The 27,340-nt window shown below is 42.8% G+C and overlaps 1 protein-coding gene across 3 annotated transcripts in view; it reads left to right on the top strand.

Annotated features, from left to right (window-relative positions):
* The window catches only part of RANBP10 (RAN binding protein 10), a 65,381-nt gene that overhangs the window by 7,478 nt on the left and 30,563 nt on the right, over positions 1–27,340 (top strand). For 2 of the 3 annotated variants that reach the window (XM_018083062.2, XM_018083074.2), the window contains exon 3: positions 9,150–9,202. In XM_018083062.2, coding sequence (XP_017938551.1) covers positions 9,150–9,202 — 53 coding nt within the window. Of the gene's footprint in view, positions 1–9,149; positions 9,203–23,225; positions 23,367–27,340 lie in introns of those variants that run through there. The other variant, XM_018083068.1, reaches the window with a different exon arrangement.

Below are 27,340 nucleotides of genomic sequence, written 5' to 3'. Positions count from 1 at the left end.
TTTTCCACATAATTAAAAAAAAAAAGAAGTTATTATGTAAATATTGCAGGTATTTCTTTCTGTAATTTCACTAATTACTAGCAGATAAATCCTCCTTTCATAAGAATTGTTAATAATCCGAGTTTAAACAGAGCAAATTAGCCTGTAAAGATGGGACAATAAGAGAAGCAGCTACCTGTTGGTGGAATGTTTCCTTCTGATTTCTGTATTGCATTTATATTGTTCCCCTTGTTTTTAAGTAGAGAAAACAGCTGCTGTTTAAAGCTGACTGTTACAATGGACTGTCCTGTAAGATTAGTCTCCAGAATGAAACTTGTTGTCTTTTTATGACTTGCCTTCTTTTGGATGCCTTTCTGTTAGATATTTGTGGTAACTTTAGTGTCTTTCTTTCCTGTTTTCTAGGCTTTGTTTATGGCAGGAAAAATGTCCTGTTGCCTAGACTGGCAGTCAAACAATCTTCAGTCCATTCAGTCATGGAAACTTGTTTAACTTCCCTGATGTATTTTCAGTGACTGAGCAGTGCATTTGGGAGTGAGGTTGGTTAATCAGCAGGACAACCTGAACAAAAATCCTACTTATTCAGTTGGGTGTAACCAGAATAAATAATCAGAGAATGAGTGTCAGTAATGCTTTGTGCTGTTCCCAGACTGAAGGCACCACTGGGCACTGGCATGGTTTCTGTGAACTTTGCTGGATATCAGCTGACTTAGAGAGCAGGTCAGCTGTCAAGAGTGAAAAAACTGAAGCTGGAAAATTAAGTTGGTGGGACACCTTTGCTTCAGCTACAGTTGGTTTTGACCACGGTGTATGGCAGGGTTTGGGGTCCTGTTGGATGTGATGATGGTTGGGGTAGCAGATGGAGAAATGGGTTGTTCTGGATTCTAGTGTGATTTTAGCCTGGTGGGACTTGAATTATGCCTTTTCTTTCTTAAATGGTGCTCAGGTCAAGCCTTCATCTCTGCTCTGTATTTTCTGTCTGTCAGTGTTCCTACACACACTTTTAATCTTCAGCACAGCCTTTTCCCTTCCTGAAACAAGGGACAGATTTGGCCCTTCCTATAGCTGGCAGATACCACTTGAACACGATCCTAAAATTGGAAGGGAGCTGGGAATTTGATACCTCGGTCTATCAAAAATATCTTTTCATTCTTCCTCTGTAGTTTTGTCACTGTTTACTCATAAACACCCTGAAAAGATGTGTTATATTACCAGGTTGCTGCCTCCCAGTTTTGCTCTGCTCACTCACCTCCTCTTTCACAATCTTCAGCTTCTCTGCCTTCCTAAGGGCTGCTGTGCAGTGAGCTCCTCATGCCTCAGGATGCTTGTAGCTGTTTTTAATGAGCTCTTACAAATTTTATTTTCTTGCCTTTTATCTACTTCTTTTCAGCCTTGCATTGTTTGTCTTTACTGACCTCTGCTTGGGGAATTGGGACTCTTTCTGGAGCCCATCAGTGCTATTTCTGAAGCACCATCACGGAACAGCACAATATCCACGAATAAAACCAGAACCCTTTCCACTCCAGAGATTATACTCCATTATGAAGTAGTTCCAAAATATTTATTGTTAGACTGAGGAATCAGAGACAGTTGGAATCCAGTATTTTATGTGCCATGGGTAATTTTTTTAAACAGATGTAACTTGCTTTTTCGCTGCCTCATAAGAACGTTCCCCTTCCCCCCCACAGTGTGGTTTCCAGTGGTGAAGTGATAGTGGTTATCATTTCTCACCACTCTTTAAACCTGGCATGAAGTCAGGGCCCACCTCAGACGAGAATGATAGTTCAGAGCTTTGCATGAGAGACTGTGCAAGTCTCCAAAATGCTTCTAACTTAATAATTTAGTTTGTTTGTCTTAACTGTGCGTGTTGAAAGAGTGGGGTGCACGATAGCTGGGAGGGCAGGATTCCTCCCAGATAGGTGTGGTTATTAGAAGAAATTGCAGGATACAGGAAGCCTTTGAATCACAAACCTCTGGAAGAGTGGGACAGCCCTTGTTTAACTCCTGGCTCAGCTGGATTGCCTTGGCTGAGCCACGTAATAAAATGCCAATCCCAGGAATTTCCACCGTTAATGTTAATGTGAGTTCACAACTGAGCAGGGAACGACTGCTTTACTGGAAGTCATGGCCTCCAAAACAAATCATTTAACATCTCTAGTTTAACTCTTCCAGTCTGGGCCTTGGTGCATGTGGGCATCCCTTCCAATCTCTCCTTCCAGCTGTACTGTGCCAGGATGGTGCTGGCTCAGGAAAGAAGATTTCTGGGCTTGTGGCCATTACCCAACCATGTTAAACCACTGTATTTTTTTTCCCCTTTGCTTCCCTACCTTTCAGATGGGGTGAATTTTCTGTACCATGTAGGTAAACCTCACAGCCACTTGAAAGAAGAATGGCATGGATTGTTTTACTGTTCTGACTTGGTACCTTTCAACAAGTTAAGCAAAAGTACAAGGGGACCACACTACTGTTTTTTTCCTGGCAGAGCCTTAATAAATCTGCCCTGCTGATTGTCAGGATTAGCATTTGAGATGAGCACTCTCTGTAAGTTTATTAGAGAAATTCTTGTAGGTTTCTGGGTAAAGAAATGGTTCCTTTTGTTGAAAGTATACTGCCCTGGTCCAGTGAGGACCATGGACTTACTGCTTTCTTCTTCCTGCCCTGCCTCTATTTTGCACCCAGCAGTGCCTCCCAAGTGCTGGGTGCTTTCCAGGGAGATGTTCTTTGCTCCTGGAATTCTTAAAACTGAATAATATATAATACAGGTATACATGAGTTCTGTTTCTGTGTTCCCCTTGGTTCTACCCAGTGAGTTCTTCATTCCTGCCCTGGAAAAGCCAAACAGATGCAAATGCTGGAATTTCAACATGAGGTACTTGCTGTCAAAGGGCAGGTCTGTTCTGAAGTTTTTCTGCTGGGTTCACAAGGATTTTTGTGGGTTGCTCACACAGAGTAGCTTTAGACTAGGCAAAAAAACGTTTCTTACGTTGAGTTTTTGGCAGGCTCTCTGGGTGTCATGTTTGTTCTGGAGAAATGTCTTTTGACTCAAAGAATTGCTTCTCACATGGGTGGATTCCCCTTCTGGGACAAACTGAACTCAGCCATCAGTGGCTCCTCTACTCGTGTGACTCTGTAATGCTTAGAACATCCTCTTTAACAGATCTCTGATTCAATTTAGGTCAGTCAAATATTGTCACTCCTGTGAAATAACTTTTTCATTATTTTTCAGATAATTTCTGCCCAGTGACAATATATAATTCTTCCTGAGTCAGTGCATTTGAGATCTTTTCTACCTTTAAGGGTTAAAATTTAATTTAGAAGTACAGTCATCATTTTGGCTTCCCATCTCTTTTCCAGGGAAAGTCTTTTATTGACAGAAGCGAAAAATATGTATTTTTTTTTTTTAAATACACAGATTTAAAATGCAGCCTTGAAAACATCTGCTCTGCAGAATCCACCACACAAGTTGTCTTAGGAGCCTGAAATGAATACTGTCCTGTTTAAGGTGTCACTGTGCTGGAGCAGCTACATGTTGGTGTTTACTGCTGAAGAACCTGGGAGCTGGGGAAAGGAACCAAAAGCTTTGTCTTTTTGAGCTTGATCTTAACCATGGTCACAGTGCTGGATGACCTAGAGGGAAAAATCCTGGCAATGCTGCTGGCTGTGTGTGGAGACACGAGGGGTTGCCACCAAGGCCCTTCATTCTTCTGCTGTGGCCAAGGAGAGCCAGGGCATGGATAAGAGAGGCAGAGCTGACGTTGTGGCTCGTGGCAAGTGTGGCTGATTGAGTCAGATTTTCAAAAGCAACCAGTGTTGCCTGGGCAGGGCTGAGGTGCAGGAGAAGTCTGGAAGAATTTGGTGCTATGGTAACTGCCGAGGCTGCTGGTGAGAGGGAACAAGACTGTTCTGACTGAATCACTGGCATGTGTCTGGGTTTATTTTTGTCAGGCTGCTCTATTTGGAATTGATCTACTGATGCAGCATTTTTGAAGCTTATATTAAGTGTGGGGGGCAGTTCCAAGTATTCAGTGTTCACTGCTGAGAAGGTGGTTTTAGGAGGTCACTTTTGCCTGGCTTTTGTCAAGGTATATATCTTTATATGCATCCATCACTACCTGTGATGGATAACAGATGCAAATGTGTCATTGCCCCAAATCCTAAAAAAAGATGTTTTTTTCCTATTTGAAAGTGAGTGCTAACATCCTTGTGCATCCTTTTCTTAAGAGACTCTTTGAATCCCTCAAAAAGGGACTCCAGTGAATGGATACACCCTAGGGAGTCTGTCCACCCCTGAAACCTCCAAAAGCAGGGGTGATACAGCAGGCAGACTACTGAGATTTATGTTGAATGATATTGAATGTCATCACTGATTAATTTAAAAAAACAAACAGGCAGTCATTAGCTCGTGATGATGCCCACAAATACTGTTTAACTGGTTTTGAATTGTTGCATACACAAAACTGGTTTGGAGCATTTGGAATTGAGGAAGTGAGAAGCTGTTCTGCTCCAAGAAGTTCAGAAAGCAGCTGGTGCTTTTGGGAGTGGGGGAGTTGAAGATGAGTTGGTTTTTTTTCTCCTCCCAGTTTTCAGGAGAGTGATTTTTAGTCTGAGGCTTTGTAGATCTCAAAGCTCCATTTCATCCATTACTTCTGATGCATAAATTGATAGTGGTTGGGAAAAGCAAAGTAACACCTTCTAAAACAATAACCAGCAGCCAAGTCTGTGACAATTTGTGGATATTAACTGTGGGTTGTGGAGTTGAAACCCAGCACAGTGAGAGTCTTTATTTTAGGTTCTCTGCAAATTCTGTGTACAGTTCTATAGCCATTGTGTTCTTATTTTAAAGTTCATCTTGAGCTTTAAATGGGAACATGAGTTGAAAAGAAAAAAATTGTGAACCAGGAAGGCTTGTGGTCATGTTCTTTTTTTTTTCTTTTTTTTTTTTAGTGACACACTTCCATGGTGTTGTGTATCTAGGTTAAAGTGTAATCTTAAATTTAGAATTTGTCGAGTTGTAGTACTTGCTTTTTATAAAAATACAAGCTTCCAACCCTACTTTAAAGCTGTGTTGTCTCAAAATGGAAAGATACTATTTATGAGTTTTGCCCTTGGTTATGTGTGTGGGATTTCCTGCTGTACACAAAAGAGGGAGGATGAATCTGCATAGAAAATAATGAAGTTAAGCAGGATTAGCTGAAGTGGGAGGTGAACTGTTTTATCTGAGTTCGCCTATTAGGTTATTTCCTCTAATTTCCAATAGTTTCCTTGGCATTGCCACCCTTCTGGGACAACACAGTGCAGTACTCTGGTGTTGTTGCACCAGGCTTAGATGGTGCCTTTATATTCAGGCAGTTGGTACTTTGAATCACAGCTCCCCTGAGGCTTGGACAGTTGGAAGAGCTGGCACTTTTCACTGCTCTCTGAAGCAATGTAGAACTTGAATTCAGTTCTAGCTGTGGACTGGGATCCTGACTGCTCCCACATGTAACTGGAAATAAAACATGGCAAAACTCACCATGTAGTAAGGAAAATTCTGTGGCAGCAGAAGGTTCCAGACTCTGTAGGAATAAGGAAGTTGAATGCCAGCAAGAACTCTCTCTTATCTGCCAGTGTGCTGAGAATGTGGCCAGGAAGAGCTGGAACACTCCCTGCAGAAACAGGGAACAATCTTCCATATTGTGCCTGGAAGGCTGGAAACATATCCCCAAAATTGAGTTTATTATAGATGTATGACACATGACTGTGTGAGGCTCAGTTTTTAGATGCCATAAATGACTGCTTTGGAGAGGCTCTCATGAGTCAGGGAGCTCATGAGAAAGGATGTAACTTCTGACTCCTGCTCCGAGCAGTGCAAAAAATGTTTACAAGAAATGTGTGTTTAGAAGTTGCTCCACAGCACTGAATGTAATCACTCATGTTTGGTGTCCTCTGAGGAGTGCTGTAAAAGCCCCCAGACCCTACCACTTCAGTGTTCATTCAAAAAACCCACTACCCAACAACAAAAAAGCTAGAAAACAAACTTTATAAATTGAAATAAGCTTGTTTAAGAATAGTTAATAAAACCAGAAGGGTTAAATGCTTTGAGAGGGTGTGGAGACCGTTTAAGAAGACTTATTGGAGGATCAGAGGAAAGTGTGTGAACTATTGGAGAGACTCAGAATGAGCTGACAGTTGACATAATTAGACATGGGGGTGAGGGGTGAGAGGTGATAGGGATACACAATCCAAAAGTTGAAATTTTATTTGATGAGAAAAAATGGAAAGAATGAACTTTTAAGCTTGAAAAAACCAATAAGGTTGACCAGAATGAGTTGAGGGACATCTGGCTGAAGGTCTAAAATGTTAAAGGAATGCTTTTCCCTCCCAAAACATCAGGGATGGGGGAAGCAAGTGGGGAGTCTTGTCAAAAGAAGAGATAATGAGGAGAGCTTTTTATGAAGGGCTCTGGAAAGGTAGGAGTGTTTAGAGGCTCACAGATGCCAGTCTTTTGCTTTTAAAGGATTATCCTTCTCAAGTGAGAGTTAATACAGCAATAGTGTCATTTGTCAACAAAACACACGCCAGTCTTTGTTTTTGAATGATCGTCTGGTTCCTATTGAAGGATTAATTCAACAACAGTCTTATTTATCCCTAAAGCACAGGAACAAATAATTGGGGTTATCTGCTCTTCATTCAAGAGTTCTAAAGAATGAAATAGCTGAGCTGTTGACTGTGGAGTGTGATGTTTAAAAAGTCTTGATTATGGAGATGTGTGTGTATATTTTTTTTTTTCCAAAGGATTCAAAGGAATGAGACCACACAGTACTGACTCTGAAGTCTCTTCCATCCTTGAGATCAGGGTTGTGCTGTAGATCAGAAACCAGCTTTTCCTGGATGATCTCATCTCCTTGACCACCAGGAGGAAGGCTGGGTTCAAGCTGGTGTGATCAGACAGGACTCGTGGTGTACATGTGGTCGATACCCTGCCAGGAGTTTGCTTGCCTGTTTGCTCTCTCTGTTGGTCTGAGGAGGAAGGGTCTGGATCCTCGGGGAGCTGGAGCACTTCAGAAGTAGAGCACGTTTTTAAAAGTAGGGATTGACTTATTTTAAGGCGCTGTAAAACTGGGTTTCAGGGATTTGGAATCCAGAAGGTCGCCCTGCCAAGATGTGGAGGGTACAAGAAAGACAAAGTTGGCCATGTTTGTGAAGATGGTCTCCTCTCCCAGGTGACAGAGTGACAGGACAAGAGGAAACAGCCAGAAGTTGTGCCAGGGGAGGTTTAGGTTGGATATTAGGAGTAATTTCTTCATGGAAAGGGTTGTCAAGCACTGGTACAGGCTGCTCAGGGAAGGGTGGAGTCACCATCCCTGGAGGGATTTAAAAGACATGTAACTGTGCACTTGGGGACGTGGGTTAGTGGTGGGACTGGCAGTCTTTGGTCCATGGTTGGACTAGATGATCTTAAAGGTATTTTCTCACCAAAAAAAATTCTATTTTGTGCTATTAGAGAGATCATAGGCTAAGATTTGATAACCTGGTAGGTCTCTAAGGATTAAAATTTCTGTGTAAACAAGAAAAAAAATCAGTTATTACCATTTCCATGTGATGGTGACAGTGACTGAGGTGGGGAAGTGAAGGGCAGGGAACAGTTTCTGGAAGGGACTTGAACCACACAACTTGAAGAAATGTAACTTTGGGGTCGAATTCTGAAATAATATTTTCAGATGTGATTAATGTCTTATGGAGCAAATGGCTGAGGAAGCCACTGGAAGAAAACTGATACAGTGGAAGAACAGCAGGACACTGGCTGCAACTTGTTGGGATTTATACCTTTATGTGAACAAGAGCCCAACAGTGACTGTTCATTTAAAAGCTCAGTAACCTGAAAATATGGAAGTGTATTGAAAACAAACTGAGCAGGGCAGCTGTGCTTCCAGGGGATATTAAAAGAATTACAGAGCCATGCAAATTAACAGAAACAGAAGAAACAAAATGGGTGTGTGCAGTGAGGAAGAGGAGACTTTGTGAAGGCTGGCTGGACCTTACTGCCCTGCTGGATGGGTGTGACGTGATTGTCATGGGGGCAGAATAAACAATCCAAACTTGACACAAAAAAATGTTCTCTGAGCTGCCTCTTGGAGTGCAGGGACAAGTTGTGTCCCAGTTCCGTGGAAAAATCAGCTCAGTTCTCATCTGCAGTAAAATATAAATGTAATGAAGGAGGAGGGGGAGGGATAGAAACCAAAATGCACAACACTGTTATAGTGTTGTCTGTAATAATCACCGTGGGTTGGTGTTGTGAGTGATGCTGGTGCTTCTGGTTACCCCCTGCTTCTCAAGGAAGTTACAGAACTGGAGGGTAGCAGGAGCATTAAGAGGCAGAGATGAGCTGCCATAAAAGCAGTTGAGTAGTCTGAGATTAGTTAACCTTGAGAAGAGACCTTCAGGGAGAGGGGTATGAATGAGGACTTGAAAATCCTGGAGAAATTGGACAGGGAAATGCTTTTCCTCTCTCTTCTAATTCTAAAAATGCAAGTACCAAGCAAAACTAGCTTGGGCAGGAATCGACTGGTGGGAGCTGCAGGAAGTTGCCTTTTTAAAGAGCTTACAGAGGTTCAGAAAGTGGCCAGATTAGGATGAAAATCTGACAGGGTGTGAAATACAGAAAGACCACCTTTTGCTTAGAAAATTGTGTAAAATATATGCTGAACAATGAAAGAGTGTTCTTGGAAAGTACAACTGTTTGCTCTCTCCTGTGCATCCACTACCAGCTATTCCTGGACACAGTTCAACAGACTGGACAGGCATCTGTTCTCATATATCTGCCCTTATGTATTTGTTTACTCTCATGTAATATATCACCTGTATAAATAGTTTTTTTCCTGATATATGGGTAAAAACCCCTCACAAATACCAAGCCAGAAATTAAGTTGCTGACTCTTTCACAGTCCTTCTCCTACCAATTAAGAGCTAAAGAGTAGCTGTAGTCAGAAAGCACTGACATTGTATCTTGGATTCAATAAAGACTTGAGTAATGGAAAATCTTTAATGATTTTACCATTCTTAAATAATTTGTGTGTGGGTTGGGTTTATTTTACTGCTGTATTTCTGCTGCAGGAAATCTTGTGTTTTGGCCATTTGGTGCTTGACTGATATTTTGTTTGGTTTTTTTCAAGGTACATGGGAATAGGACTTTCTGCTCAAGGGGTCAACATGAACAGGCTTCCTGGTAAGTCACTGTTAAGGTTTGTTTTGGCTCCCAGCCTGTGTTAAATGTTCATTTGACATAAAGATTTTAATTTATATCTGTGAAGTAGTGCATGTGTGTTTCTATTAATAAAATGACAGGACTATAATTGTCTTATGTCTGGAAGTTTCCAATTATTGAGCATTATCCTAAACTGAGTTACTGGTATTGTCAATGCAACCATGATGATTTTAACAGATAATAGAAATTAATACTAAACTAATGAGTAATGAGTAAGATGAGAAGCTTTCAGACAAGCAGGCTCTTCTTTGCATCTGAAGGTAACTAGGAAAATAATTTTGCATTTAGTCTGTATATTCCACTTGACAAATTTAGAGGAAAGAATCTGAAAATGACAGGAAAATTGGCCCATTGTATTGTCTCTCTTCTTTCCCTCTTCCCACTGAAAAACTACAAAAATGTGATAGAGTGGTATTTCCAGTTAATACTGTTGCTCTTTTGTTTGAAATGTGTGTTTTTAGGTTAGCCTCTAAGTTGGTTAAGTAGCTTCTTTTAAAAATAAGTCATTGGTAATCTTTCTTTAACAATATCCAATTTATTGTGTAGAAATGTTAATTTCTAGATATGTATTGACTGTAGCAGGAATTCTTTCCACTGTGTTTGAAACTGAAAGTTTGTGTTTGGTAGAAAGTATAAATGTTCTTGGAATGCCAGAAAGAATGACAACTGGTTCCCAGTGGTGGGGGCCTTTTTTTTTGGCCTTGGGTGTTACTTCTTGTGGAGTTGTTTTAAAGCTGAAATCTGTGTCCAACCCTTGTTATGCATCTTGGTATCCCCAAAGGAGAATGTTTTGTGAATGTCCTAACAAAAGGCAGATATGATAACTATCTTGGGGAAAATGGTTTCAGTGGCACCCATGCTTTAAAGAATTTGTATCTTGTTGCAAACTGTGTTTGTTAATAATTGTTGTGACAACTGCAGTGTGTACACATCAGAGGGAGAATTGAGGTCACAGGGCTTTGTCCACTTGGAACTAGACCAGGGAAGGAGGAAGGCAGGACACTGCCAGTTTCCTCAAGTGAGAGTTGGTTGCAAAGAGGTAGGAAATATCAGATTTAGAAGTCTCTTTTCAGTCCTACTCTCTCTGCACTTCCTCTCTCCCTGATCTTCCTGATCCAGGTGGGTTGCGTGCCATGCACAGGACTAAGTATGAGTCCCATCATCCCTTCCCATGGTTGAGGTGCTTGGCTGCTTGGAAAAGGGGTGGTTTGGCCATTAAGGGACCATGTTCTGTTCCAGAAATGGCTCTCTGGTATGAGTAATGGAAGGATGGGTGGGGTTGTCTTGTAGACTTGGCCTGCAGGTGGCTGGTTGGATTGTGCTTGACCTGGGATTGTCCTGGGGTTGTAACACATACACGTACAACTCAGTTAAACACTAACCTGAGATGGTGTGTACTGAGGGTCTGTGGTGTGCTGTCCTGGAATTGAACAGCCAATGTAATTTCTTCTTTTGTTTTTCCTTAAAAATTAACCAAACTACTTCTGATAAATGGCTTTAAAGCCCGGGAGTTACATGGGCAGTGTTTTGTGGCCAGTTTGAGTCAAAGTGCCTGTACACTACTATTATTTCTAGAGTGCATGTGGCAAACGTGGAATTCTTTTCTCTCAGTGAAATAAAGCATAAAGTGAACTTGAAACTTGAGATAGTGCTTATTTAGCAATGAATTGTACAAATGTGATCCTATGAACCTGTTGTTTGTTTGATCACATGCAGATTATGCTGCCAAGAGTCATAGTTAGGTCTATCTCCCATCAGCTGTGTAAAATTAACTGCATGGCTCTGTATTACAGCTCAGTAATTATCTTCCTGGCTTTTGGAGAATGAGTCTGATTTTTTTATTTTATTTTTTTAGTATATTGTTCAAGTAACTGAAGTGAGAAACACATTTCCAGGGTTAACTGTTATCAGGTCCTTCACAGAACAGAGTAAGTGAGAACTCACAAAGACGTGACAGACTTTGGAGTCTTGACTTGGCTTCGTGTCAAAGTGTAATTTTAACTTTCTGTGACCTGAAATCCTGCGAGGTTTGTCTCCTTAGACCCTTTCTAAGTCACTGTAACAGATTGATTTTCTCTCAGTGTGCTGCCAGGGCAGTATGTAACCACTACAGGTAGTGGCTTGGGAGCCCAAAGGCTGGTACAGGAGCCAAAGTTGGTCCCTTTCTTGTTCCCACTTTCAGTGGCACCCTGGTAGTCCTAATTCAAAGAACAATCTTGCTGTTGGGTTCTGTCTTAAACTCCTTTTGCCTCCCCTGAGGACAAACACTTTGGCCATATCCAGTTCCAAGTCAGGTCATTTGTGCTTTGTGCCAAATTTATTTTGGCTTCAGGCCAGCTGGGTGCTGGTGGGGGTAGTGCTGAGCTTTCTCTGAAGGTTCAAGTGTGAGCATTCCCTTAAACTGTTCCCCTCTGTGTTGGGAATAGAGACTGCTTTTAGTTGGAGAGTTCCCTGTCCATGTTTGACTCAAGGTTTCTGTGGACTGTGCTTTGAAATTCAACCAGCAGGTCTGAAATGATTGTGGAATTTTTATGGTGACTTTTGTGAGCCTGACATATCTTGATGATTTTGAAGAAAAAAACCACTTACTAATAAACATTCCACATTAAACTAGTGGCTTTTATTGAAATGTCTGCTCATTTCTTTCCCCAGATTACAACTTTTTTCTCAGGTACTCAGCATTTTGGCATTTGAGGGTGAATTACATGTTGCAGCTGAACTGATCTAACTCAGTGTCACCAAAGGAGAGAAACCTGACCCTTCCCTCCCCCCTACCCCATCTGCACAGTCCCTCTTCCCTGGTGCAAGCCTTGGGCTCTGGCATTTGTCCCTTCCTTGACCAGAGGGAGCTTTCAGGCCACACAGGAGCCTGCCTGCTCTTCTTCTGTGTTGAGATTGTGATGGGGTGGTTCCTTTACCTTTGTATCCTGCATTCTAACATCTCAAGGTCCTTTTTTTAAATAATTATTATTTTTTTTTATTTATTTATTTAGCCCTCAGTCCAGTAAGTTTTTCTGAGCCCAGCTGAAAATGTGTTGGTGGTTTGGTACAGGTTTCACCTCACCTTCATAAAACAGAGAAGTGTCCTGTCTTTAATAGGAATGGGATGTGCACGCTGGAGATGATTCTCCCCTGCCTGTGATGTTATGCATTGGTTCAAGTCCTTCATGCTGTTGAGAAATAACATTTAATTTGTTCAAGTTCTTTGAGGGTAACCCAGCAGGAACATACAGCCAGGCAGAAAGGGAAGGGAGGGATGATTCCCTACCGTAGCAGCAAAGTCTTAATTCAGCCTGAGATGTTGTGAAACCACACCCTTAGGCATACCCTGCTTCAGTTTCTTAAACAGCTTCGATAGGATCTGGCCAATGACTTCGGGAGACTTTAAACACCCTCTGGTTAATAACTGACTTGCCCTGCTGTGCAGCTTTGCACTTGCTGAAGGGAGTGCCAGCTTTCACTCACCACTCTTTGGTTTTCAGAAACCTTGATTGTTGTTTCAGCTCACTTTTCAAACAAAAAGGTACTGTTTGGCTTAATCACTGTCTACCTGCTTCAAACTCTCTCTTAAAAGAACAAGCCTTCAAACTCAAGAATGTTTTATAGACTTGAATTAGTGTGCAGCCAGATAAGCCAGGAGAATTTGGTGTAGAGAAACCTGCTCCCTGCTGGGGTTTGGCTGCTGGGACTGCAGTGCCTTAAGCCAGATCAGCAAAACCAGAAGTGGTTTGTCCAGCTGTCCTGAGTGTCTGTTCAGCAAAGAGTCCTTGTGAGTGACCTTCTTCTGTAGACAAAATGCAAATGAGTCCTGGGAATTAAGACTTCCCCATGCGCCCCTCCTCTGTGAAAGCCATCCCTCCTCCTCCATAAACCACCACGTGGGTCTGGGTTTTCCATTTCAGTTTTGTTTGGAGATCCCTTCCTTTCCTTTGTATTCTTCTCGTGTCCATAGGTTTCTGTTGACATTTGTAGGTAGGACTTTATTTCTTCTCAGCTTATCTTGCATGCTATCAGAGGACATACAAGTAGGGGAGGCTATTGAGGACTCTCTTCTTGTTCCTTCCTTTGGGAGAAAAAAAGTTACTTGCTTCTTCCTTAGGGTTTTTCAGGCAGGTGTGCTCCTCTCTGGGAGCAACCAGAGAAGGGAGGCTGGATAGATGTTGTATCATAGAATCATAGAATATCCCAAGTTGGAAGGGACCCACAAGGATCATTGAGTCCAGTTTCTGGCCCTGCACAAATAAAATTCTCATGGGAAGATATTCCTCATCAGAGTTGGGGATGGGTTTCTGCAGAGGCTCTATCCTCAGATTTTCAAACTTCAGTTGGGCAAGGCTCTTGGCAGCCTGGTCTAACTGTGAAGTTAAACCTGCCACAAATGGGAAGTTTGGCTAAATACCTCCAGATGTTCTTTCTAGCCAGTTTTGGTTTGGGTTTGGTGTGGGTTTTTTTTCCTTTTGTTTCCTGTGATTGCCAGGGAATCTCTATTTCAAATACATTTAAAGAAGTTTTCTGGGTTGTCACTTTCTGTGACTCCACTGACAAATGAAGGACCTATGCTAAAGGACTTAGTCCCAGTGGTAAATGTAATAATTACAGAAGATGAGACTTCACCAAATCATCTGATCTGAAGTGAATTCAATTATGCATCAGTCCTGCCTGACAGGTGTGTGTCTAAACCAGTCTTTCATTATTTTTCTGGCAACTTCTTCCAACACTGTCCTTGTATTGGAAACTTTTCCTCATGACTAAGCTGAATATCCCATGTAGACTAAGGCCATTACTCTTGGATCACGTGGAGGTGAAGAATAATTAATTTCTTTCCTCCTTGTAGCTGTGTACATGAAAACCTCTATCACTGCTTTGTGGTCTTCTCTCCCCATCAAACATCCCTGGCTCTTCACCCTGTCTGTGTTAGTCATGTTTTCTTGATTTGTGGCAACTTCTGTAGAGCTTTTCCAAACATTTAACCCCTGAATGCATCACAAGTACCAGTATCTTACTGCTTATAGTAAAAGAAAACATTAAAATTCAGAGCAAGTCCAGGAAAGTGATTCTTATCCCATCTTGCAAACAAGGGCAAAGGAAAATCCTTGCCAAGCTTTCACAATTCCTAAGGCTTAAGCAGAAGAGGGGGAGGAGGGGAAGGAGCTAGATGGTTACCTGAGAAAAGAAGGCAGTTGGCTTCTAGAGCAATCATCAAAAGTATGGGATTAAATATATGAACAGTATGTGGCAAACAAATAGTGATTCAGTCTGCTTTCAGATCCTCCTGGCTGCATCAGCAATTTGGACACACAGCTTGATTTTCTATCTTTAGAAGTAATTTCTGTCAAGTTTGTTTGTTTATGCAGTTGATGAAGCAGTGTCTTAAAGTACCTTATGGTGTTTGTCCTGCTGCAAAGCCCTTTCAGAACTATCCTTAGAAACAGTTGTCCCAAATGGCACGTGGGATTTCCCTACAGTGCCACAGGAGTCTTAGACAATGGTGCTCACACTTCCTTGCCCCTCTTCAGGATAACTCAGATGGAACTTCTCTTCCACTCTGTTTGCTGTGTTTTGCTTTTAGTTCAGCTGCAGTTTTAATAATGTAGTTTATGCTTATTGCAACTTGTTGACACATTAGGAGGCCAGATGGGTGGGGAAAAAAAGACGAGGAAGCAGTGGCAATCCAAACTGCTGGCAGTGTCCACTCCGTGTGTCAGGTATGAGTGAGCAGATGTCAGGCTGAGGTAAAGCTCCTCATGGCCTGCTGAGTGTGTAGGGAACCTTGGAAAAAGCTGAATTCTTTCTCCCCTCTGCTGTTATCCATAAGGAAGGTTAAATGCTGAAAAAAAGCATGGACATCTCCAATTTGCCTCCCCCTCGACCCCAGTTTTGTTTTCAGTGTTGCTGTGGCTCTTCATGGAGAACTGGAGACCACTGAGGTTTCTAGTTAAACCCCTCAAATTGTTCAAGAATGGCTGAAGGATGCCTTGTGATTTCTTAGAAGGAGTCTGAGTACTTGCTTTTACTGTTTTACTTGTATATTTGATCATCATTTAATGCCTTTTCTGACAGTTTGGATCTGTTAAAGTTACTTCTGCTAGACTGCTAATGGCAACACCATCTGTATTGTGTCCTGCTGGAGTTCTTTAATGGAAAGTAAGTGTATAACCCATCTCTGCTTGCCACTCCATGTTTAAACCTTTCCCCTGCTAGCCAGGAGGAGATTTGACTTGTCAGGAATTTTATTTTTTTTTTTTTTGTGCAGTGAGTATAACCCAGGTTGAGTAGTACCCAAATCCTCACATTGGCAAGGAAATATATAAATCACTTATTTAGTACCTGCATAAATTATAGAGCATGGCAATTTTTGTATATCCAGTTAAGGGCTAACATAGGGTTAAAAATTGACTTTTTTTTTAATAAAAAAATAAGTAAATGTACATTCCCCCAAAAGTAGTTATAGGAACATCTCCAGGTGTTTGTTACACATGCAGTGAGTCCTTCAGCTGGCTGTGCCAGTTCCTATCCACAAACTTGCTTGTGCTTCTGGTACCCTCTAATTTATCCTATCAAACCAGTTTGTGGGGCTGCAAGTGAACTGGGTCATGTAATTGGGTTAATAATAATGGGTGGGGGGCACTGTGTGATTCTGGAGTTGTTATTAACTTGGGTCTGTTCACTTGCCTGGTTCATCACACAGGCAGTGCAGGTTGAAACAGCTCCTTTGTGAAACTTTATCCTCTGGAAAAACCTGGTGCCAGTGTAACACTCTTAGGTGAGCTGAAACCAGGACACGGTGGTCTGAGGTTATTTTTTATAGAAACAGATATTACTCTCACCTAAGATTTGTGCTGAAAACCTTGATTAAAGACCAAGCATTCCCACCAGTTAACAGTTATCCTGGTCACAGAGACATTTTTATGAAGGATCATCTTTCCAGGGCGTACTGGGCTGAAGGTAACTTGGCTGGCTGTGTCTCCCTAAACTTTTATTTGTCTCTGCTGATGATGACTGGGTACCTTTTATTGTGGTGCTGAGTCAGATGATATTTGAACTTGATTGGATTGTTTTTTGCACCCAGTTTTGTTTCATTCAGTCACACAGTAAAACCTTGGAAACAAATGTCAGTGAAAGCATATGCTTGTTTTGCCCAATACATTATAGTTCAAATGATCAAGGGACTGGAGGTTTGGGAAGCTACTGAGCTCAGAAGGGTTATTTGCTGTTACCAGAAGGGTTGTGTGTTGGTCGTGGCAATGCCTGGGCTGTGGAAAGTTATCACGAGGAAAACTCAGATAAGGTGATGGAGGAGAATCATATCTTGGCAAATTTTGGGCCAAATGCCTTCTGGCTGTGTCTGGTTTGTTGCTGGTGATCTGTTAAGGAGGCTGTGATGTTCATACCATGGTTATTAACACCTGAGAGGACGATGGGGTGAGAGCATTGCCAGAAATTGTCCTAGCAGTAGTGGAAGAAGGCACCTGAAACACAAAAAACCGGGGACTTCTTGTGAAGAAGGTGTGTTGTAGGGGAGTCCAGTGGTGGTCTGAGGTAGAGGCCACCAGTTCATTCTCAGTAAATCAAGAGGGATGCCATTAATCATGCCAAAATCCAGAGGAACATGGAAGATCACAGCAGAGAGAGCCTCTGACCTGCAGTGGTGGCAGGAGGAGGGTTGTGATTCTGCCACCTCTGCCCTCCCAGGCTGAGCAAACCCTGCAGGTGGATTTTGAGCAAGATGCACTGGAGCACCCAGGAAGGTGTCCTGTTGTTAAATGGAGGTAACTTGGGAGCAGTTAGCAATGCCAAAGATCTGGGGTTCACAGAGCCCGACAGCTGCTCCAAAAACTTCACTTGTGTGGCCTTGCTGCCAACTTAACTACATTTTGACCTGAAAACATTATTTGTACCTGACTTCAACATCCTAAGAGATTATTGGTAGGTTTAGAAATGGCAGGTTTAGCACTGTGCAGCTGAAGAAATGGGAGCAGAGTGGGTCAGTGTGGTGGGTGAGCCCTGGAGTTGGTGAATCCATTTGTGCAGAATGGATTTTGAGAGGAATTCCTCACCACTCGAGAGCTCATCTGGATGGGCGAAGATTATTGTGGCACTTAAAACAGTGCTGGATTCTAAGCATGCACTGCCAAGAAAAATATTTAATAACAGATTTTAAATTTCTGGCCTTTGTAAATCAGGGCCATTTTGGATTTGTCTACGAGACTCTTATTTGTGGAGGTGGAGTTTATTTAAGTGAATCTCCTGGTTGTCACCACTGGCTGTACTTTTATTTATATCTTCAGTTGCACTACCTTTGTTTATTCTAAACTAAACTGAAAGATGCACTCCAGGAGCACTCCAGCCACTAATAGCTATTCAATCCACAGGACAAGGCTAAGTAATACAGGGTACACAGCCCCATTTGAACAAAAAAATTAAAAAATTAAAGAACCTCCTCCTGGACAAAGTATCCTTAGACTGGTTGAAACTGGTTGTTTCATTCTTGAATCTGCCCTTACTGTGCTGCACCATCTGCTATTTTCAAAGTAGCTTTTGATTTTATTTTTTTTTTAATTTAAGTCAAAACGAAGGTCGTACTAAAGAAATTCATAAGAAATTTGGGCTTCCTGTAATAAAACAAAAGGATTTCCTTTGAACTTAAGCTTTCACATATTTTTAGTATAAGGTTTTTCCCCATATGGAATCAATCTCATGTTCAGTATATGTAAAATGTCATCGTAGGAAAGTAATCTGAGAAACACTTAATTTCTTTTCATTCTGAGCATACACAATTCATTCAGTGTTTCTTTTTTCATCCTCACTCTCAATTCTATGTGTATATGTATTCTGTATGTATATTTTAAATACACTGTGGCTACCCTGCTGCATCTGTGTTGGAGAATTGTGATCTCTGAGTTCCTCTGGCATTACTTAACTCACTCTCACCTTATTTTCTCCTCCTGCTTCCACTCTCTGCAGATCAGTAAACACCCTTTAAAATTCTTTTAAAATTTCAAAATTAAAATTTTAAAACCATTTTTAATAAAAATTTTTTAAAATGTATGATCTTTATTAAAAAAACTAATTCTATATATCTTTGTGAGTCATGTGGTTTATGGTTGACCTGTCCACTACCAATCAAGGTCTGCTAAGCTCCACTGAGTTGCTCAGTTGTCTTCTCATCCCATGTCAGCTTTCTCCTTTTTCAGTCAGTTTTTTCAGTTTATGTACTGAGTTTGCCTGAACTTTATGAAAATTCCAGCTTGAATATCGAAATGGATTTGGTGCATGTGCTGTGAATTCATTCGTATCCCATCTTTGGCCCCCAGAACAACTGGAAGCTCATTCTTTCACGTTCTTCAGTTTTTCACATGTCATTAGTGGGCTTTCTGACAAAGTTTGGATTTAAAAGCTCTAAATTTTGAAGGTCTCCGAAGTCAAAACTTACTGGTGTGCGATTTAGAGAATTAACTGGGTGTGCTGTGTGTGGGTGCATTGTGGTGTGGGAAGGGGAGGTTGTGAGCTGAATTTGTGTACCAGGATGGCTGTGATGGCTCTGGTATAAAATACAAATGATGTGAACTGGTGTTTTGGACTAGGGCATTTGAATAACCTGAATCCACATCAGTGATTCTTCACCCTGGTGGCTGCCAAGGCCTCTGTCCCCGCCATGCTCTGCCTTAGGTGTGTCCCCCCTCAGGAGCTTATCGTTCACAGAGCTGGGCACAGCTTGGTGAGGTGGGATGTGTTTTAAGACATGAGCCTTCTGCTCAGGGCTGATACTGGCTGAGCTGCCACGGCACAGGGCAGTCGGGCAGACGTGTTAGTTCGCTGCGTGATCCGTGCTCAGGAGCGACACCAGAGCGATCGAGTCCTCAGCCGAGGTCAGCCCTGGTGCTATCAGGTGTGTTCAGAGCCAGAGAGTAACAAAACCAGCTCCTGAACCACAGCACTGGGGTTAAATTTAATCTCGTGTTTTGTTTATGGCTATTTATGTGAAAATTAGTGTTTTATAAAGTGAAAGTCCCTGCCTTTTTCCCCTTCCCACAGACTTCAGTTCACGTGTTTGTTTGTGTGGATTGTGTTGATTGTCCTGTCTGAAGCCGGAAAAACTGCTGCCAGCCATTTGGGTTGGGTTTTTAGGGATGCATTGGTTTTCTGTTCTTTTTTTGGTTCTCTTGGTCTTTTCAATTACACCAGTTTGGGGCACACAGACTTCAGCTTTGAATGAAGGAAGCAGACTGAAGCTCCAACTGAGCTCTCAATAGCCACACTTTACCCTGGAGTATTTGGGAAAGTGCTTTGCCACATCATTCAAGCTGAAAACCATGAATTAGTATTTCAAGGCAGTAACCCTGGCCTTGGAAAATTAATCAAAGAAAGTCTTTCCACTGGCTTTTAAGTGCTCAGGCATCGGTGTGGGTAAGTGCTTCTTAGTCAAGAGTGTGGCTGCCCTTCGCTTTTCCGTGCCCTGATTCTGTGCCACATCTCTTTCAGAGATGGGCAGGCCCCTCGTGGGGGTTCTGCACTCTTTTCTCATGCAGGATGTTCCCAGAAATGTAGGATCTGGGTGCGCTGGAGCCTGGCTTTGTGTGGAACTTGCTGTCATCCAGCAGGTTGTGTTGGTTTTGTGCCATGTGGAAACAGTTTCCAAAGCGGAGTGGAGACTGCCTTGCACGGTGGGGTTTGTGGTTTGGCCTTCACCAGTGCCACAGGTTGCATCTCCAGCTGTAGCACAGATTATGGACAATCCAGGTAATCTTAGTGACAGCTAAGAGTTGACTGGCACTTTAGACACAGCAATTTAGCTGTCAGCACGACTTGTAATCACAGCACTGCTTGTTTTTCAGATTAGAGCAAATTCTTTAATGTGGCTGTACCTATTCTTGGAGCCTTTTGGATAAAAGGTAATGTCAACACAAAGCTCAGTTTCACTGTAACTCAAACTGATGGATAGCAGCTGTTTCTGCTGATAGATAAATGTGATCCTCTTCAGAAAACGCTGTTGCTTCACTTGATGTGGGAAGTATTTAAGGAACCTCAGTTTAGAATCTAGAAGGCCTTGTTGCAACCTCTTACCATCGTAAGATGTGCTTCTTCTGGAAGACTTCTCTCTCCGTAAGGTCTTGTGTTTAGATAAATATTTTTTTTGTCCATCGTTTTCTTAGCTCACTAAATACCATTTTAGGGATTGTTTTTAGTAGTAGCTGGATTCAAGCCCCCTACATTCCACAGTGAACTCTAGCATTGCTTTTGGCTGAGTCACTGAACTGCTCTGCCTCCATGTCTCTGTAAAATGACTCTTGTCCATTACCTTGCAAGATTTTGCTGGAGGTGTCTTAATATTTTATAAAGACGTTCTTGCCCATCAGTTGAAAGTTGAAAAGTTGGTCTGTAAATGAGCATGTGAATTATTTAGTATGATGAGATTGGCAGGCTTTGATTCTGACTAGTTCTTTACCCCTTCCACATAATGGATAAATGGATAAAAGTCATCATCTGACTTTTCTTTCCATCCCTGTCCTGTGTTGTTTTGCACCTCTGCTCTGCTCCCCACCCCCTCCAGTGTGGTGTGTCAGGGAATATAATGGATATAATAGTGCAGTGGTGACCTGATCATGCTAGAGGGCTTTGCCTTTGTTGATGGTACCAGCCTGTTCTGTAGCTGTGCTTTAACATGGTGTGCACTTTACAGGGCTGTAAATGGCTTCTAGCACATCTTGACCTCTCTGGTATAAGGAAGGCCCAGATCACGTTCTGACTCTGGCAGGAGATGGACCAATCATCTTGTAAGTTAGGAGGACCTGCCATCTTTCTTCATTCAAGGAAGTAGAATTTTTATCTTGATTGCTGTATTCTTTGGTGAGGTACATGCTAAGTAGTAGTGAAGTGGGTTCATTAACACATCTCTGGGGCTGGTGGAACAGACCTTTCCTGTTGAAAAGGTATTGCCTGTGTTGCAGCCACCCAGAGCCTTCTGGTTTTGTTTTTTCTCTTTATGAGTCAGTGGGCAGTGTCACTTAATATAATTGTGTAGACTGTGGTTTGCTGTTGTTTTGAAGGTTAGTTAACATGCAGTAGCTGGCAAATGGTAGGACTTGCTGATCTGGTCTAAAAATCACCTTGCCATATCAATATTGTTAAAAAGGGAATTTTACAGTGCTCCTTGCTGCTTGTAGTCTCTGTGATGGATCAGGCAATGCTTGTTAGCACCTGCATTCTGCCTGATCTCCCAAACTCTTGCAGGCTTTTTTAACTGTCTTTCTTGGAGTCTTTTTGGTCTTTGGGTCACGGTGTTCTTTTCTTCCTGCTCTCTGTTAATATGAGAGAGAGAGACTGTGATTCATTTTTTTCTATATCTTTTTTTTTTCCCTCTCCTTTGGATTCTTGCCACATACAAGTCTTGCTGTGAGGATTTGGTCTGAGCTTTGTCTCTTTTACAGTTGCAAGTACTCTATTGAAAAACATGGAATAGCTTCTGAGCCAGAGCTACAGCCAGGCCTGCCAAGGGTCCTGCACTCTCTGATTAGGATCATCTGCTGTGGCTGTGCAGGGGCCAAACTGAATCTGCTTGATCTGCTGGGAGCTGGGGTGAGAGGGAGGCCATGAACAGCATTCCCTCCCTGGCATGTGTGCAGTGGTGTGGGGCACTGCACCAGGGCCTTGTAGAGGATTCAGTGTAATACTGCAAAGATATGGGACCTGAACCCATCCAACCCTTACTTTAGGAAGTTTGTGCTCCATGGGATGAAGTGGTTTTATTCTCTGTACATGCACTGATTCTGTAGTGCAGGGTTTGGCCTTCTACCAAATTCAGAGTTATTTTGCTGCCTTATAGGAGAAATAGAAGCTGTTACAAGAAAGAGAAGTTCGGGATGTTACTAGCTAGGGCTTCCTCATCCTGGTGTCCCTGGGTAAGTGGGTTTTAGGGGCTTGCTTTTTTTTTTTTTTATCCTTGACATGTTCTGGGCACATGTCCAAGCCCTTGAAGTTCTGCCAGGAAGATGCTGTAATGTGTTAAGCATGCTGTTCCCTGGTCCTATTCCTGTCCTGCAGCTGGTGTTGTGACTGTACCTAGACAGTTGTTCCATGCCAGGACCATCCCTCCCCTATTCCTACCACACCAAATCTATAACATAGGTTGCTGTGGCCACTGAGCAGCTGTTTTTGTAGTCTCATTATGGAAACAGAAAGATGTATTGCAACACTAATAGTTGATTTGATTCTGAAGCATAGTTGTATAAAGAAAAACCAGGCAACCTCCTTGCTCTAACCCAAACATCTGATGCATCTGCAGCTTCATATGGTTTGCCATTAAAACTGAAGGACAACTGAGATGCTGCAGCACCCCAGATGCTTCTTGAGGCAGCAGCATTCTCATCACCAGGCATTTGGCTTCTGAGGCTGTGGGAGCACCAGGTCTTGCTCAGCCTTCCCTTCACTGGGGCAAAGGCCTGCATTGACTGTGCTGGGCTAATGTTCACCAGAGGCACATGCACTTGTAGAGCCAAATCCATTGGAAGCTGGTAGAGCAGTCAACAGGGTGGTTCTACTTCTACTGTGGCAATGGCTTCTGCCCCGTAGTTATTTTTGTCCTGTCCCTGCCTGGGACTGCTCAGCCCAGGACACTGTAGAAGCAACATCCTATTTCTCCCTGCACCATGTTCCATCTGTTCAGCCTCTGTTTAACATACCTTCCCCTCCACTGACATCATGCTCTGCTGCTGCCAAAGACCCATAGCTGGCTGAGCAACAGCAGCCTGCAGAGCACAGTGCATGGAAAAGGCCCTGCCTCCAACTGGAACGTGGTCCAGCAGTGATTCTGCTGCTGCCTCCACCCTCCACGTCCCATTCCCCAAGCACTGGACAAGCAAAGTTTCTACATCTGTTTCTGCTGGACTTCGGATTCAATAAATCTTATTAAAATTATTTTGTTTGGTTTATTTCAGTGTGTTGACACAAGTTCTTGTCCTTTTGCAGCCAGTGTTTGCACATCACTTGCCCTGGCATGGGCAGCTGTGGGAAGCTAGGATCGCTGGCCAGAGGAGTGGGAAGAGGAATGGCACAGGCAAAATACTGGACAGGAATAGAGAGGGGAGAAAAATGAAAAGTGTTTCAAAGTATGAAAGAGAGGAAGCAGGTACAAGTAAAATTTGGAAAGCCTAGAACAGTCACTGGGGTCAGTCCTGAAGAACAAGCCTCCAGCCTCTCATATTACTCGGGATACAACAGACACAAACCATATTAATAAATTTTCAGATTCTTTCTGAGGAACATCCATCTACTTTTCATGTGGAATCCATATGAATTTTCCAAATGCATCCTTCACCATTCCTTACTGCCCCAGATGTCCCAGGTTTCCCTGATGGCAGGCCCTGGGCTGAGCTGCAGTAGAACGTGTTTCTCCTCTGGGATGTGCATGGGCAGGGAATGGTCCATGTGTCAGTGATGAAGTTCATCTGTCTGCCATCATCTTTAGCCCAACAAGTACAGAGCTGGAAGAGTCTGACATGTCAGGCTATAACTTACTGGAAAAGTATATTTTCCATGATCTCTGGGCCTTGCATGTCGTCAGAGGGGAGCTCAGTACAGCTCCCTGTGTGTTCTGCCTTCCCTGTTCTCCTGTGCCCAAGGGCAAGTCTGACACACTTGAACCTTGTTGCACAGGGGAATGTCATCACTTGGCTTCCTTCTCCAGACTGCGAACAAAGCACCAGGCCAGGAAGGGCACAGTGAAAATACTGCTCTTGGTAACTTCCATCCTGCCTTGCCTGCCATCCATCCATCCTCTGTGTGATGCTCCACGCTTCTGAGGTTGAGCAGCACATCCAGGTCCTGGTTTTCTCAGATGTGTGATGTACCCATGATGCCAGTTTTGTCCAGCGCCTACCAGCAGTTCTGTGTATGCTGCTGGCACTCTTGGAGCAGAAACCTAAATCACCGCATTATTTCCGCGGTGCTGAGAGGTAAATGGTGTCCCAGCCCAAGAGAACCACTTCCCACTCACTGCTTTATGAGGCAGTGCCTGATCTCAGGTAGAGAAATCAAGATCTGCCCAAAAAGTCAAGTGTAAAGCAAGGCTGACATTGAATGGGCAAGTTGGGATTGAGCAGGAAGGGATGTAGGACAGTCAGGGGTGCATGTAACTCCAGTGCTTGCCTAAGAGTGACCATTTATCAGTTGATCCTGTAACTGTGTCCTGAAGTAACTCAAGTCTTTTCTGCCATGTGGTCTGACATTGCGTAATTCTGACCTGTTTATCAAGCAGCAGCAATGGAACTTGCTGTTCATTTTTTTCACTGTGTTTTGGGATCAAGGTAGTCTGCCAAGAAGATCAACATATCAGCTTTTTCTTGTTAGCAGGCCAAACAGAACTTAGTTGGGTGCTGAACATACAAAAATGTCCTCCCAAGCCCTACCCATGGTTTCTGTTTTTATTTCTTTCCATTTGCTGCCTGCACAGTCTGAGCTATTCTGCATCTTGTTAGTAAATATGTAAATATGTTTTGGGTTTGGGGGTTGAAGGGTTCAGTTCAAAGGGGTGTAATTTTAACCTCTTTTTGCTCACTAGCTGCTGAGGTCCTACCTGTAGAGTGGTTCTGATTGGCGTGTTCAAAGTATCCTTGTCTTCAAAATGAGCTGTAGTGAGAACAGTCTTAGGAGTCAGGATGCTGAGGTTCTACACTGACCACTGCCGTGGGCCAGGTGGCCACATCCTTTCTGTTCTCTGCCTGTCTCCCCTCTTTAAAATGATTTTGTGCTTTTGAAGAGAGGATGGGGAAGGGAAAGGAAGGAAGGAGAGAACTGTGTTAACTGGATCCTCCAGCCCCTCTGACTCACTTGATTTCAGTCTATAGACTGTGGTCTGTCTGGAGTCCCCAACCTGTGCTTTATAACAAAACACATTCTCCAGTTTTGTCCAGATTTCTGAAGTTTTGTGAGGAATCTGCACTTGCATTTGAGAATTTTTAGACTTGGCCAGCTGCATGTAGGTGTGAAGTGTCCTTTGCTCTAGACATCAGCTACCACCAAGAGACTGAAACAGGATGTTATTTAAACCCTGCAGCCTTGTTGGGACGAGTTACCGGTCAGGAACTGTTCATGCATGGGTTCTCCCAGGGTTCTGTACCCTGCTATCCCAGGATGGGCTGCTCTAACTGTTGAGGATTGTGAGCCACTGAGGGTGGTGAGAGGTGCTGGGGAGGAGCTGTGGGAGGGAGCTGAGGCACCAGTGGAGAGATGGCACACGGGAATCCGTGCGGAGGGGAGCGTTGTCACAAGAGCAGTGATGCACTTTGAGAGACCACAATGGCTTCATGCAGGCATCAGTTCAGTGATAAAAAGACAATAAAGGGGGAAATGCTAGGATTAACTTGCAGAGGGCTAGGGAACAGTGCAGAGAACAACTACAGCCTGCTTCCCTTCTCCGTGGGGCACCTTCATCTCTATTCTCACAAGCGACACTAAATCCAGAAAAGATTTAGATGATGATGGTCAGAAAAGCAGGGAATAGCTAAATAAGCCAGGAGTCATACACCTGGAAAAGGGACTATTATGGGGGATTTTGTGAAGTCTATATAATGATGTATGTTCTGGAGAGATGGAATCCACAGTTTTCCATCTTCTCCAGTGCAAGAACTACAGAGTATCCAATACAAGTGGTAGAAGGCATATTTTCATGCTGTTTGAAGGCACACTGTCAGACTCTTTGTTGCAGGATATAGTGGATGGTATGAGTGTTTATATGTGCTTAATGGAGGACTGAACAATTTAAAGGAAACAAAATCCTGTCAGGAGTATTAAGTGAGCAGAACCTCCATCTGGCTCAGTCTTTATGTGCTGTGGTGGTTGGAGAGGAGTAACTCTGTTCAGTCAGAGCATGATACCTGCTCATCCTGTGCCTCTGCTGTCTCACTTCTTCAAGAGCATCCTTGTCCAGGTTGACCCCATATCCCACATGGCCAGCTTTTTTTAAGAGCACATGGATATCATCCAGGTCACAGCGGTGGCTTCTGGAAGTACTTGAGTACAAATTGCACAGAGGTTAAAACGCCCGGAGAATTTGCAGATGCAGGTGTGGGGAAGGCATTCAGGAAGTCTGATTCAGTCCTTATTAAAGCACTGCTGGACTTTGCACAGGAAGGACTTGTTGAGTCACTGGAGGCATGAATAGTGTCGTGGGAGTCACAGAAGAGGTTGCAATATCCCGGACCCATTACTAGGTGGCGATAGCAAATTGTTATTGATGCAGCAAAGGCCCAAGTTTTCGGCAAGTGTTTTGTGTTTGGAGTGAAGTTGGAGGCTGTTTTCAAAATAGCTGTGATGAGTTACTCCCCATTCTGCTGCTAATCCAAGATAATGCCAAACACTTCTGACAGGAATACGCTATTTAAATCAACAGGCCCAGATAACTTTGACCTAGAAGTACTAGAAGTGCTGAGTGTTATTTTTAAGTCAGATTATTAGGAAATTTCAGAAGATTGGCTGAATGACCTGTACGCCACTGCCTTCATGTTTATTCTAGGCTGAATTTTAGAAATAGAGATACATGATTTGATTAATAAATAACTTAATGATAGGCATATAGTAATTGCCACTCAGCTTATGTTTACAGTGAGTACAGTAAGTTCTCTCAAACATCTCTGGCTTGCTTTTTTATGATGACCATGGTGATTTGATAAGGCTGACAGTCAGGATTTAAAACCCTTAAGGTTATGTCCACGTTCAGTGCTACACAACATTTGAGTTGAAAACAGTGAACTCTGTATGTCCTTAGCAAAGTGCTGGATGAGCGGATTTCCTTAACTAAGACTCAAAACAAGCTTTTTCCAGGCACTGTTGCAGTACATATCACATTTGTCACTGTCCTCAAGGCCTTTATTCAGTCACTTCTCACTGGAGTTCATCACCACCTTTGGTGCTGCAGGAAGAACAGATACCATGAGGCACAAGTCTTACAGGAGCACAAGGAGGGTTTTTTTAGTAGGAACAGTTGTGACCTGTAGGTAATTAATCCTTTTTTCTTCCCCCTTACACTACAGACCCAGTAGTGTCTGCATTGGCACAAGTATTTTGTGATTGTCCTCGCAGTTGGACACACTGTCATGTTTCTCA

Source organism: Manacus vitellinus, unplaced genomic scaffold (assembly GCF_001715985.3).
Source record: "Manacus vitellinus isolate BGI_N305 unplaced genomic scaffold, ASM171598v3 scaffold_10_pilon, whole genome shotgun sequence".
Taxonomy (NCBI): domain Eukaryota; kingdom Metazoa; phylum Chordata; class Aves; order Passeriformes; family Pipridae; genus Manacus; species Manacus vitellinus.
Note: the sequence above shows the minus strand (reverse complement) of the source record. Positions and strands in the feature narration are given on the sequence as shown.